The sequence below is a fragment of the Tamandua tetradactyla genome (genome assembly GCF_023851605.1).
Source record: "Tamandua tetradactyla isolate mTamTet1 chromosome 22 unlocalized genomic scaffold, mTamTet1.pri SUPER_22_unloc_2, whole genome shotgun sequence".
In the NCBI taxonomy this organism is placed as follows: domain Eukaryota; kingdom Metazoa; phylum Chordata; class Mammalia; order Pilosa; family Myrmecophagidae; genus Tamandua; species Tamandua tetradactyla.
The window spans coordinates 2070203-2083780 of NW_027518252.1; the positions used below are offsets into that span (position 1 = coordinate 2070203).

At 38.4% G+C, this 13578-nt stretch overlaps 2 protein-coding genes across 2 annotated transcripts in view; one reads left to right on the top strand and one right to left on the bottom strand.

The window, feature by feature from the left end:
- Positions 1-4884, top strand: part of LOC143672931 (uncharacterized) — a 46370-nt gene extending 41486 nt beyond the window's left edge. The window contains 3 exon segments of the mRNA XM_077147358.1: positions 1252-1338; positions 1864-2154; positions 4591-4884. Coding sequence (XP_077003473.1) covers positions 1252-1338; positions 1864-2154; positions 4591-4884 — 672 coding nt within the window.
- A 2364-nt stretch (positions 4885-7248) lies between these two features.
- Positions 7249-13578, bottom strand: part of LOC143672932 (alpha-aminoadipic semialdehyde dehydrogenase-like) — a 66431-nt gene continuing 60101 nt past the window's right edge. The window contains 1 exon segment of the mRNA XM_077147360.1: positions 7249-7414. Coding sequence (XP_077003475.1) covers positions 7413-7414 — 2 coding nt within the window. The 3' untranslated portion in view covers positions 7249-7412.

Genomic DNA, 13578 nt, shown 5'->3' on the forward strand with positions numbered 1-13578 from the left:
TCATTGGTAACAGAGACCATCAGGAGTTAGAAATAGGGTAAGATAATGGGTAATTGAGGCTGAAGGGATATGGACTGTGCAACAGGACTGGATATAAAAACTCAAAAATGGATAGCACAATACTACCTAATTGTAATGTAATTATGTTAAAACACTGAATGAAGCTGTATCTGAGCTATAGTTTTTTGTTTTTTTAATACATGTCTTGTATTTTTTATTTTTATTTTTTTCTCTATATTATCACTTTATTTCTTTTTCTGTTGTCTTGCTATTTCTTTTTCTAAATTGATGCAAATGTACTAAGAAATGATGATCATACATCTATGTGATGATAGTAAGAATTACTGATTGCATATGTAGAATGGAATGATTTCTAAATGCTGTGTTAGTTAATTTTTTTAATTAATAAAAAAGTCAGTAGTGTTGCTATACACTAGTAGTGAGCAATCTGAGGAATAAATCAAGAAAAAAATTCCATTAGCAATTGCAACTAAAGCAATAAAATATTTTGAAATAAATTTAACTAAGGATATAAAGACCCATATACAGAAAACTACAAGAAATTGCTAAAGGAAATAATAAAAAACCTAAATGAGTGGGAGGGCATACCACATTCATGAATTGGAAGACTAAATATAGTTAAGATGTCAATTCTGCCCAAATTAATTTATAGCCTGAATGCAATACCAATTAAAATCCAAAAAACTTACTTTGCAGAAATACAAAAACCAATAGCCACATTGATTTGGAAGGGCAGGGTGTCACTTTTGTGGCTCAGATGTGGCACTTTTCCGTGAGCCAGCATGGCAAGTGAACTCATTGCCCTACCGCTGTATGCGGGCCATGACTCCCATGGTGGTACACTTCCCTGGCACTGGGACAGAAATCCCAGGAGGAGCTAGGACCCAGCATCAAGGGATTGATGAAACCTTCTTGACCAAAAGGGGAAAAGAAAAACGAGACTATATTAGTGTCAGAGAAAATAAACTTTAAATCTATAAAAAAAGTCTGAGTATTATAAATTAGTCCTTTCCTAATTTATTTATAGATTTTACGTGATTCCAATAAAAACCCTAAAGAACTCTCCTTTTCAAAAACATGAATATGGTTCTAAATTTTATTTAGGAAAACAAAACATTTTAAACTGCAAAACTAATGTGGAGAAACCCTAATAACAAGAGCCAATTATGGAGTCCTTTCCATGGGCCAGGTACTTTGGTGAGATCATAATTTTCTCTTTCATCTTTACAGCTGTGTGGGACAGGAATTATGGCCATCCCTATACAACGGAAGTGCATCGTTTCAGCTAAGCAGCCTGCACTTTTCAAACCTTTGATGGTATCACTCCAATCCCACAATTTCCCTTAGGGGAATTATCCCCCCAGATTTCAGTATTAGGACTATTAACCAACAAACTCTCCTACCCAAGGAGTAGTTAAATGATGTAGCTGGTAAATGACCCTTACTTGGCCAATTTTTTCCCCTGGAATTTGAATTTTGAGTAGAGAAACAAAACACCTGAAAACGTGACACTCACTCATTCCAATAGTGGTGCCCGACCAAGACAGTTGATTATTTCCTGCTACATTTAGTTAGAACCCTGGAGCTAAGGAGCGGAGGAAGGAAGGCTAAGAACCAGGGAACCGTAATAGGATGCCACTTCCACTTGCAGACTTGGAGTGGAGTTAGCAGAGTCCCGCCAGAGTTGCGGACGTGGGGCCATGTGGCAGGGGCCATCATGGTGGGGAAGAATAACCACTGAGGTCACTATGAGGAGCTGGCAGAGAGGGAGAGAGACGAGTGCCTTAACCTCCCTGTCTGGCTCGCATCTGCTGCTGCCTGTGGAGCACAATCCCTAGCCAGGGAACAAAGGGAGCCCAGGAGGAGCAGGCGGTGGAGCACACAGACTGGGAAAGTCGGAGGAACGTGTGCAGTGCCTGGCTCCGGCCAGATGGTGGCGCCGCCCAGCGCCTTCTGGGTAAAGGGGCGCGGTGCGGGCGCTGGGTGAAGTGCCGGGGAGATGGGCGCTGGTTGCGGGCGCTGGGTGAAGTGCCGGGGAGATGGGCGCAGTGCGGGGGCGAGACTCGGGGACCCGGGACGTCTCCACGCTGTGGCTTCCCGCAGCCGTCACCACCAGCTCGGCAGCTCCCCAATGTGAAATCAGGAGGGATTTTTTTTTAATTTAAAATTTTAAAGTTACCTACTAAACACCCATTCTCAGGACGCTTCTGGAGGACATGCTCAAGCATAAGTATAAACGGCATGAAATAGGAAATAAAGGACCAGGAAACAAGAGGCTCTAATATAGAGGAGCAGAAGAGATCAATGACACTTGTGCCCTAGAAAGCAGTCAGTCAAATTGAAGCAATAGGCTAAAAGGCACGTGGAGAGAGGGAACCAGGAAAGGCAGGCAAACAAAGTGAAACTGGTGCCTGAGTCACTGGAAAATACTGATAGACACAGGACAGAGATCACCAAGAATTGGGGGGAAATTAGTAGCGGATACACAGGACTACGTTTATATGGAATATCCAGGATAGGAACATCCATAGACAGAGAACAGATTGGTGGTTGCCCCAGCCTGGGGAGGACTGGGTACCGGGTTTCCTCTTGGGATGATGAGTGTCCTGAATCTACGCAGTGGTGCTGGCTATACAACTTTGTGCATGTACTAAATGCCACTGCATGCTGAGATCTAAATGAAACGTAAGGTAATTCATTGAATTCATTGTGACTTTATGGGAGGAAAGGAGGCAGGGAAGGTTTACAGGGCAGGTGGCATTTTTGTGCTAAGCTTCAAAAGGCACAGGGTGTGGGAACTTGTCACTCATGGATTCCCCAGGATTCAATCCCTTTTCATAACAGCATTCTGATTTCCTTTGAGAGAACTGCCTGTCTTCTCGTATCCACAATGGGGCTTGGGGATTGTTAGCAGTAGTGGCCAGGATCCAGGATCCAGGAAGAGAGGGGCCGGACAGTCCCCAGATGCACAGCATGACCAGTAAACAGCAATACAAAACTCTCAACAACCTACAAACACATATGAATTTCAACTTCGGTGGGTAAAAATATGAATAAGCCACTTTTATTAGGGTAGTAAAAAAAAACAGGAAAATTTAAAGGCAAAAGCTTTTCATAAACATTATGACAAAAAAAGTCTGAGTCATCCTTGTTGTTAGTAGCATAAGTATAGGAAAATCATGAATGAGTTGGAGTCAGCTGTACGTGGCCCTAAGGTTAGAGCTTTCAATCACCTTCTCTACACAGTGCACTAGAGATATTATTCCAAACCAGCCACATTATCTTGTCTTTAATACTCAGGAAGGACAGTCTCCTTAAATGCCTAATTGGATATAGATTATAAATATAAAAATTAAAACACCAATGCAGCCTATATTCTGGAAGATTCATCTAAAAAGAAAATGCTGGGAAAAAATAAAATAAATACATATGTATCTTTTGAAACTTAAAAAATATATCCTAAATGTAAAATGTCAGGAATATATTTTGAAACTTTAAAAAAATTCTGGACTTAAAATGTCAGGAATATATTTTGAAACTTTAAAAAAAATATTCTAAATATAAATGTCAGGAATATATTTCAAAACTTTCTTTAAAAAATAATATGTTGGGGAAATAAGATATAAGAAAACAGGTAGATCAAAATAATTTTGTACAATTTTCCAAGCATGATTATGACTCCTAAAAATGTTTTATTTTTTCCCCACAGAATTATACTAATTAAAACAGGATTAGAAAAAAAAACAGGGTTAGAATACTTAAACATTGTGACTAAAAAAGGATTATTGGAAAGCCATAGCATAACTTTAAAACTGCATGGTTTTAACTGTGTATTTTTTAAAGGACATCTATAATTCAATATAGAATAATGTACTCAATTTTGAACTTTATGGAGGCAAATTTGGCTTTCAATAGTTTTATTTTATGAGGTATTTGTAACGTCCTTAGTTCAATTTGAGGGATTAAACAACCATGCACGCTGTATGCTGAGCAGACAGGGTGAGAAGAATTAGGAATTCTCCACATACTTTTGTTTCACTTTTCATCAAAGTTACACATTCTCTTGGTTTAAAGAAGCCAATAGTTTTACAAATCTTGTTCTGAAAAAATAGCCATCCCTCAGCTCCACATTTCCCATTTACCCTTCCCCAAAGACGATGATTCTTTTGGAATTTATCTCTATGTTCCTAAGGCTAGGTTGGTACTTCTTGCTTTTGTAACTTTAGACATAATTGATTTTCCACTATAGAAAATAAAGAACTGTCTTTCACCTGCCCTCACCACTGCCTTCCTGAGTTTCTATTAAAATCCTCTCTATAGGAAAATCAGTATTTGGCTTAACAGTCAATGGAGACATCAGTAGGCGTAGCTGAACACTATTTGCAGCTGGGCCGTAGAATCTATTATGAATACTTTTCCTTCCCTGGTTACATTTTTGATTGCCTAGTTTTTTTTTTCATTTTCTTGCTTCTCTGTGTCATAATTTAACCCAATCTCTTTGCCAGTTGTCCAAATCTCTCCAAATATTCTGATGCATTAGGTAGTCTACAAATTTCATCTTTTCTGTAGGCTTCTCCCCGATCCAGTTGGCAGCGGGTTTGTAATTGGGGGAAAGTCCACTGCCAGGGAGAAAGAAGAACTCCAAACATCAGGGTGGTGGCAGGGGGCCCAGAGCTGGATCTGTCTGAAGGCTCCTCTGGGCAGTTTCTCAATGGGCAGAAGCAAGACTTGGCAAAGGAAACTCTCTTCCACAAACTGAAGCTATTCTCTGGGAACAACCCCAAGGGCAACTTCAGAAACCAAACAGCAAAAGAAAATGGTCTAAAGAGGAAGGCACAAGCAGGTCAGAGGCACTTTCATTAGACTTTGGCACCAGCAGCTTCTGGCTCAGGGTCCTCATCAGGTGGGAGGTTCTTTTACAAGAGAAAGATCTACATCTATGCACCCATCTCTCCCATGATGACACAAGCCAACAGGAGCAAAAGGTGGCACAGCTGTGGATGAAAACTCCTAGTCATTTTAGACAAAGCAAACTATTCTACATGCGTATTTTGTGCTGTGCTCTTTGGGATACAAGGAATATCCCCAACACAGGTCACATCCTTTCCAATATATGCCAGAGGCAGGTCATATGAATCAATACTCACCACAAGAATTCTTTAATCTCTCAGAGACGTTCCTGCAACCATCAAGAACACTTCTATTTTCTTTTCTATTCTGTTCTGGATTTTCCACAATCTCTACCATCACCTGAACTTTTTTTCTAATTAGAAAATAATGATAAAGTTTATAAAAACCATGAATAACAATAACCAGTGACATAAAAATCCAATCTCTCTCTTACAAAATATGGCTATGTTATGATAATTTTATTTCTATTTTTAAAAAAATGAGTGTCTTGATTTAGTCAGGGCCTGGTGGGTATAGGGAATTAGGCACTGTTTGCATTCAAAATGATGATTTATTCAGGGTAAGTCTTAATTTTACTTGTCTTCTTCATAAGGAATAGCTGCAGGAATGCCTAAAAGCCTTGAAATAATATGAATCTCAAATATTTTCACTGAAACTTAATTCCTTGGGCCAGAGGAAAGTCTTTATTGTAGTTGTTGGTATTAGCGGGAAGGAAATGAACAAAATTAAATGAATGTGAATACATACATAATATAGAATATTTTCATGCTATTAAAAATGTAGCAGATCTGTATATGTTAACAAGGTAGAATATCCAAGTTACAAGTTGGTGAAGAAGAAAATTAGAATACAAAAAATGGATCCTCTCTTATAACAAGAGAAAGAGGGAGAAAGGCAAAGCAGAGAGGCTGGAGGGAACTGCCTGAAAATGTAGAGCTGTGTTCCAGTAGCCATGTTTCTTGAAGATGATTGTATAATGATACAGCTTTCACAATGTGACTGTGTGATTGTGAAAACCTTGTGTCTGATGCTCCTTTTAGCTACCTTATAGACAGATGAGTAAAAAATATGGATTATAAATAAATAAATTTAGTGGATTGAAAAAAAAAGAGGGAGAAAGAAAAAAATGCATATTATACATGTTATTCCATTTTATTTGGGCCCAAGAATATGGGGGCTGTAATTTTCTCTCGATAATTTGTGTTGAATCATCTGAAAAATACAGATATTTCCACCTTGATAGAAATAAAGTAAGAAACTATAATAAGTTAGAAAAAAAGGCTTTCTTATTAACTAGTCACCTGGTTTTTCTTCTGAGAGGAAAAATGTCCCCATCTAAATCTGAAAGGCCACAGCTAAATACGTTGGCTACTCTAGATCTCAATTCAGAAGAAAAGTAAAAGGCATATATCTGATTCAAAGAGCAGGAAGCAGGAAAAGAAAGTGCATGGGCTTGAGACTTAACAAGCCACAGCAGCTCAAAGACACATCAGTAATTCCTGACAGAGATAAAGCAGCTGAGGCCATAAGGAACCAGGGCTGAGAAACCCACCCGAGGTCATGGGGCTGGTGAGAAGGAGTACATAGGATGTGTACCCCGTGTCTCCTCAACCAGTGTCCCTGTTGCAGCATAATACTTCCTGGACCTGGCTCCTTATACTCTGTTTTAGTATACTTGGATAAAAGCTATTTCTTCCTAAGGGGCAGGACAAGCAGAAACAAAAAGTAAAAGGAACAATTCCTAGTTTGAATCTCCTTGAAGCAGGCTCCCTAGCCAGCTCTTCATTGCAGCTGAATGAGCTAATCCACTTTTAAGGGAAATGTTCACTGTTCTAGAGCTGGTATGCATCATTTCCTCCTCCCTCCATCTCCTACTGCTAATAAAGTTTGCAAGGGTGCTAACTGCACCCAAAGAGAAAATCAAAGGGTCGGCTTCTTTTGCTTTCTCCTGACAGGCTGACCTTCAGGTGTCTTGCTCCTATGCCATCTCCTGAATATAAATACCAACTAGAGACTTTCCTAGTCCAAGACAATGGGCACTAGCTGAAGTTAGATGAGAAGGATAGGAAAATAACAGTACAAAATGGAGCCTCTGAGAAAAGACAGCTGTGGAATGACATAAAAATAAAACCAAGTGATGGGATCTGTCCTATAACTACTTGTTGAACAGTGCTTTGAAAACTATTGTTTTTTTCTTTGCTTTTATATAGGTTATACTATGCAATAAAAAGTTTAAAAAAATCAAGTGAAAGGACATGAAAAAGGAACAAGAAGTAGCAGAGTATAAAAGCATATTCCCAATGGTTTTCAGCCCAAACCCATCTTCCCAAGGCCTTTTTTTTTCTCTGCCAGGCCCTGCCCAGCATGCTGGGGATGAACAGAGAACTTCTGAGGTTTTCTTCTTACCAAGTAGATCTTCTCATGTACTGTTTCCAGGCGTCGCTGCCAGACTCCCTGCCACCACCAGTATGCTTTTTGCCTCCTAAAGAAATACAAAATTATTTCACATCTTTTGAGCAGTTTCTTTCTGTATTGTCTCCTACTCTGTAATCATCAAAATGAAGATATTAAAAGGAGTCCAGAAAAGAGTGAACTATGGACTTCAGTTAATAAAATAATTGTAATAATTTGTTCCTCCACACTATGAAAAATGCTAATAATAGAGAAAACTGTGGGGTGTGGGGAGTATATAGGAATTTTGTATAATTTGTCTGTAAGTTTTTAACTGCTTTAAAAAATGAAGTTTAAAAAAATGGGAATAAGGGATAAAAAAATTGGGTAGATGGAAATATTAGTGGTAAATGAGTGGGAAGGGTAAGGGGTATGGGATGTATGAGTATTTTTTCTTTGTTTCTTTATATTTCTTTTGCAGGAGTGATGCAAATGTTCTAAAAATAGTCATGGTGATGAATACACAACCATGTGATGATATTGTGAGCCACTGAGTGTACACCATGTACAGACTGCATGTGTGTGAAGATTTGCCAATAAAAAATATATATTTTAAATTTCTAATAACCACATTAAAAAGTAAAAATAAATAGGTGAAATTCAAAAACCAACCAACCAAACAAAAACCCAGACTTACCCTGACCAGTAACTATATTCATTTTCCCAATGTACATTTAGATCCCAGGACCTTCTCTGTGAAACCCTGCCTTACCCTAATCACTCACTGATTCCTGGGTGCTTTCTCAGAAAGCAGCACTGTGCATAAGCATGACTGTGGGGAATCAAGAAGAGACAAGCCAGTCAAGGAAAGGAGACATGTACAAACAGCTCTGTCTCACCTTTGGTTATAGGAGAATTGTAGGGGGTATGGATAAAATGCTATAAAAGCTTCCTGGGGGAAGAAGCCACTCCTAGCTTAGTGCAAGTCACACACACACCCCTCTAGCACCAGCAGTAATTTAGTACTTATTATATGCTGGGCACTGGGCTAGTTTATACAAATTTTTTTCAGTATCCCCTCCCCTTAGAATTAACTCAAATTCAATCCCTGAAGCTGCACTTTAGAAAATCCCAGATATCTCAGCAGAATTCAAAGATTTTCCCTTCATTGTGATCTTGTAATCAACTGTTCATTAACTTCAATAGATAATCAGTGAATGCAAATTATGAGGGAGGATGAATTATTCAAACTGGGAGCTCTGAGCTGGGGGATGGGAAAGTGAGAATGTGTGAGTATGTGTGAGGTGGAAAGAGAAACTTATAGGAAAATCAGAGAACAACAGTTGCCTTTGTTTAAAAGTCACTGCCCCACATCACCCAAAAAGGGTATCTAGGCACACCAGGTTTCCCCCAGATTGACTGTGACCAGCAGTCTCCAAGTAGCAAAGGTGATCCCTATACCCTTAGGGGAAAAATGAGCTAGGCTCTGGGTGTATTCGTTCCATTTTATTATCATTCTTTATGTGCATGTCTGCCTTCTCCAAATACAGAGAAGCATGTTATTCAGCTTGGCAGCCACCCTGGTACAATGCCAGGTATTACATGGGGACTTAAGACCTATTTGTTGAATGGACAGTTAGCTAGGACAGACTGAGACCACAGAAGCAGCTTTAAGGTTCCCAGCATGGCCAACTGTAACATTGACCAAAACACTTGAAAGAGAAATCTATGTCATCAAAGCAGCCAATGTGGCATCTGAAAAGTAAACGGAATTCCAGGTTTAAGATGATGGAGTGAAGATTTTTTCCCCTTATCTCAAAAATCAACTCAATATCACTTGTCATTGGGAAAATGCAAATCAAAAACACAATGATATAATACTTGAAACTCACTATGATGGTTACTATTAAAATAAAAACAAAAACAAAATAGTTAAGGGTGGGTGAGGATCTGGAGAAACAGGAGCCTTACACATTGCTGGTGGCATTATAAATGGTGCAGGTACTGCAGAAGTCAGTTTACAGTTTCTTAGAAAATTAAAAATAGAATTACCATGAGTCAGCAGTCTCACTTTTTGATATATGTCCCAAAGAATGAAAGCAGGGCTTGAACAGAAATCTGCACACCAATGTTCACAGCAGCATGTACACAATGGCTGAAAGGTGGAAGCACTCTACATGTCCATCAACAGATGAATGGACACACAAAATGTGGATTTATCCACAAGGGTCACTCAGCTGTGAAAAAGAATTAAGTTCTGGTGCATCTTACAATATGGATGGTCCCTGAAGACATCATGGCAAGTGAAAAAAGCCAAACAAAAAAGAGAAACAGACAAATATTGTGTGATCTTGATTAAATGAAATACCTAGAAGAAGCAAATTTCACACAGACAGATAGTAGATTATAGGTTACAGTGGCTGGGGTAAAGATAAGCAGTTATCATGTAACGGGTACAGAGTTTCTCTTTGACATGATGAAAAAGTTAGGGTGATGGATTTGGTGATGGTACCACAATATTATGAATGTAATTGTTTCTGAATTGTACATTTGAAGGTGATTAAAATGAGAACTTCCAAGTTGTGTCTGTTACTACAAAAAAAAGTTTAAAACTCTAACTGAAGAAGGATTTGAACAGTGAAGAAAAAAGTATTTGCAAAGTCCCCTTGGGAGAATAGTGAGAAAGGGGGAAAATTCAACTTCCCCAACTGGAGAATTCCTGATATTCTCACAAGCAGTGGGGACAACCAAAGCAACAGGCTGAGCCCCCAATCTTGGGGTTTGTTCATATGAAACTTAACCCCACAAAGGATAGGCTAAGTCTACTTAAAATTAGGCCTAAGAGTCACCCCCAAGAAAACCTCTTTTGTTGCTCAGATGTGGTCTCTCTCAACACAGCAAGCAAACTCATGGCCTTCTCCCTCTCTACGCGGGACATGACTCTCAGGGGTGTGAACCATCCTGGCAACATGGGACAGAAATCCTAGAATGAGCTGGGACTCAGCACCAAGGGATTGAGAAAACCCCTAGAATGAGCTGAGACTCAGCATCAAGGGATTGAGAAAACCTTCTCTACCAAAAGGGGGAAGAGTGAAATGAGACAAAATAAAGTGTCAATGGCTGAGAGATTCCAGACAGAGTTGAGAGGTTATCCTGGAGTTTATTCTTATGCATTAAAAGATATCACCTTGTTAGTCAAGTTGTAATGGAGAGGCTGGAGGGAAGTGCCTGAAAATGAATGTAGAGCTGTGTTCCAGTAGCCATGTTTCTTGAAGATGATTGTATAATGATATAGCTTTCACGATGTGACTGTGTGATTGTGAAAACCTTGTGTCTGATGCTCCTTTTATCTACCTTATCAGCAGATGAGTAAAACATATGGAATAAAAATAAATAATAGGGGGAACAAATGTTAAAATAAATTTAGACTGAAACGTTAGTGATCAATGAAAGGGTGGGGTAAGGATTATGGTATGTATGATTTTTTTTCTATTGTCTTTTTATTTTTTTTCTGAATTGATGTAAATGTTCTAAGAAATGATCATGATGATGAATATGCAACTATGTGATGATATTGTGAATTATTGATTATATATGTAGAAAAGAATGATCATAAGTTCAGAATGTTTGTGTTGTTTGTTGTTATATTTTTTAACAAATTAAAAAATAAAAAAGAATAGAAACCTCTGGATGATGAAATATAACTTTACTTTCTAACTTAATGCTTATGTATATATTCTAATTTCTAAACATACACTGCTTTTATGCTAAAATATTTTAAAAGTTATTTTAATGTTCTTAGAAGTTTAAAAGAAGATATTGATTCCATAAAACAAAAAGATACTATTTAAAAGTGTACCATCCCAAGACCTTGATTTTGGGGCTTGCTCTTATGGAACTTATTTCTATAGCAAAGAAGCTAACCCTACCTATACTTATGCCTAAAAGTTGCTTCTGGAAAACCTCTTTTGTTGCTCATATGTGGCCTCTCCCTCTTTAAGCCCAACTTTGTAAGTAAAATCATCCCCCTCCCACTACATGGGGTGTGTCATCCAGGGGTGAAAGTCTCCCTGCCAATATGGGACATGACTCCCAGGGATGAGCCTGGCCTTGGCACTGCGGAATCGACAATGCCTACAAGACCAAAGGGGGGAAAGAAAGGTGACAGAATAATGTATCGGTGGATAAAAGTTTTCAGATAGATTCAAGAGGCTATTCTGGAGGGTACTTTATGCAAGCTTCAGCAAGATATTGCTAATTATGCCAAGCCCCAAACAGCATTATTCCTGAAAACCCTAAAGAATGCCCAAGGCTGTTTCTGAGACTCTATAAAAGCTTCATTCACTAAGTTTATTATTCAGAAACTTAAAATCAACAGAGAAGCCCTGAATTTCAGAATTACCAGCTACTCCTAGAGCATCAACCAGTCCTATCCCCACACCCCATAATGACGACACCCCTTTTCAACATGAAGAAGTTAGGACGGTCATTGTTCAAATATCCTTAAACATTGGGAGAATGATCAAGGAAGAAATTCCAATAGAGAAGGCAGGATTTAACAAACGAGTATGACTACTGAATCATCATGTTGATATTTCTTTTAGTCTCTAGTATCTTAGAGCAGCTAGGAGGAAATACCTGAAATTGTGGAATTGTAACCCATACCACACTTAGAAATATGTTACAATATACTCTGAAATTTATTGCTTTTTTGTATATACATTTCACAATAAACAATGTTAAACCAAACAGAAAGTGTGCCATTAAAGCACAAGAAATAGGCTTGTATTGGTATTGGTTCTAATGATGGCAGAGGATAAAAAAAAGCACTCAACATAAGCGTTAGAAGAAAAATGTGAGGAAATCTACCATGTAAAATAACAAAAAGTTTACAAAGAGATGGAAAATAGGCAATCAATCATTTGAGAGATGACAGTCAACTAATAAGATTACTAGAAATGAAAATAGAATAGTAGGGAAAAAAGTCTAAGAAATATTACAAAAAGAAAACAATGAGTCCCAAGATTGAAAGGACCATTTGATAGTGGTGATGGATAAACAAATCTGAATATTCTAAAAAAACACTGAATTGTACACTTTAAAAGGGTGAACTCTGTTGTATGTGACATATCAAGCGAAGCTGTTATAAAAAAAGAGGAAAATTCAAAGGACTGGCCAACTGATTATCAAACCACAAAAATTTTTTTTAATCTCCACTGAGACATACACTTGTGAAATTTCAAAGTGTCAGCTATAAATAGTAGCCAAAAAATATTTGAGATAAGAAAGGGTCATAAATCAAAATAGACTGAGTCCATTCCAGTAGCAATACTGAAAACCAGAAGATAAATGATTAATGTCTTGAAAATCCTGAGGGAAAATTCATTACAAACTGTAATGTAATGAAAACAGAGGGTCTGAGGAAGGCCTGCTTGTAAGGCTGGTCCTTGGCTGGCAGCTGGGACTTGACTGGTAAACAGTTCCCTATCTGATACAAAACTCTCCTTAAATGATAAGAGGGTGACTCGGCCTCAACAACACTTGTACAGGCAATGGGATTCATTCTGAACACCTGCTTTCCCTTTGGGAATCTGGAATTCTGGTATGTGCTAGGCAGAGGGGTGCCGTATGACCAGCCCCCAATAAAAGCACTGAGTAGCTGGTGAACTTTCCTAGACAGCATTTCACACTTGTTATCACAATCCTTTCTTAGATGAATTCAGCACATCCTGTGTGACTCCATTGGGAGAGGACTTTCAGGAGCTAGGGGCTGGTTTCCTTTGGACCTCACTTCAGGAGAGGATATCATACCATATTGGGAAGATAAAGGGAAAAGGAGGGTTCAAGAAGGCTAATCTATCATATCAGAAGGTCAACAGAGAATGTCTAAAGTTGTCAAATCAAGAGACAGCAGTTAAAACACACTATTTAGAAAAACTGAGGTAAATTCAAAGGTAAGTTTTCCTTCTTTCAGTAAGAAAAGTCTGAAAGGAATTGCCTCGGAAAAGAAGGAGGAGGAAGAAAGCATGGGAACTGCTCTTTCCTTTATAAGGTTTTTTTTTAAAAACTGAAAAATTTTGAAAGCATAAATGAAAGCACGTACGGGCTGGAAAATGGAATAAAACAGCAGACAGACACTCAACTTGCAGGGCAAGGCTTGTCAGGGGCAATGAACAGTAATTGCACCATTTGGTCTAATTATTTAGACCACATGCTAATCATTTAAACTTTCACGGGTATTAATGTGTGCTTATT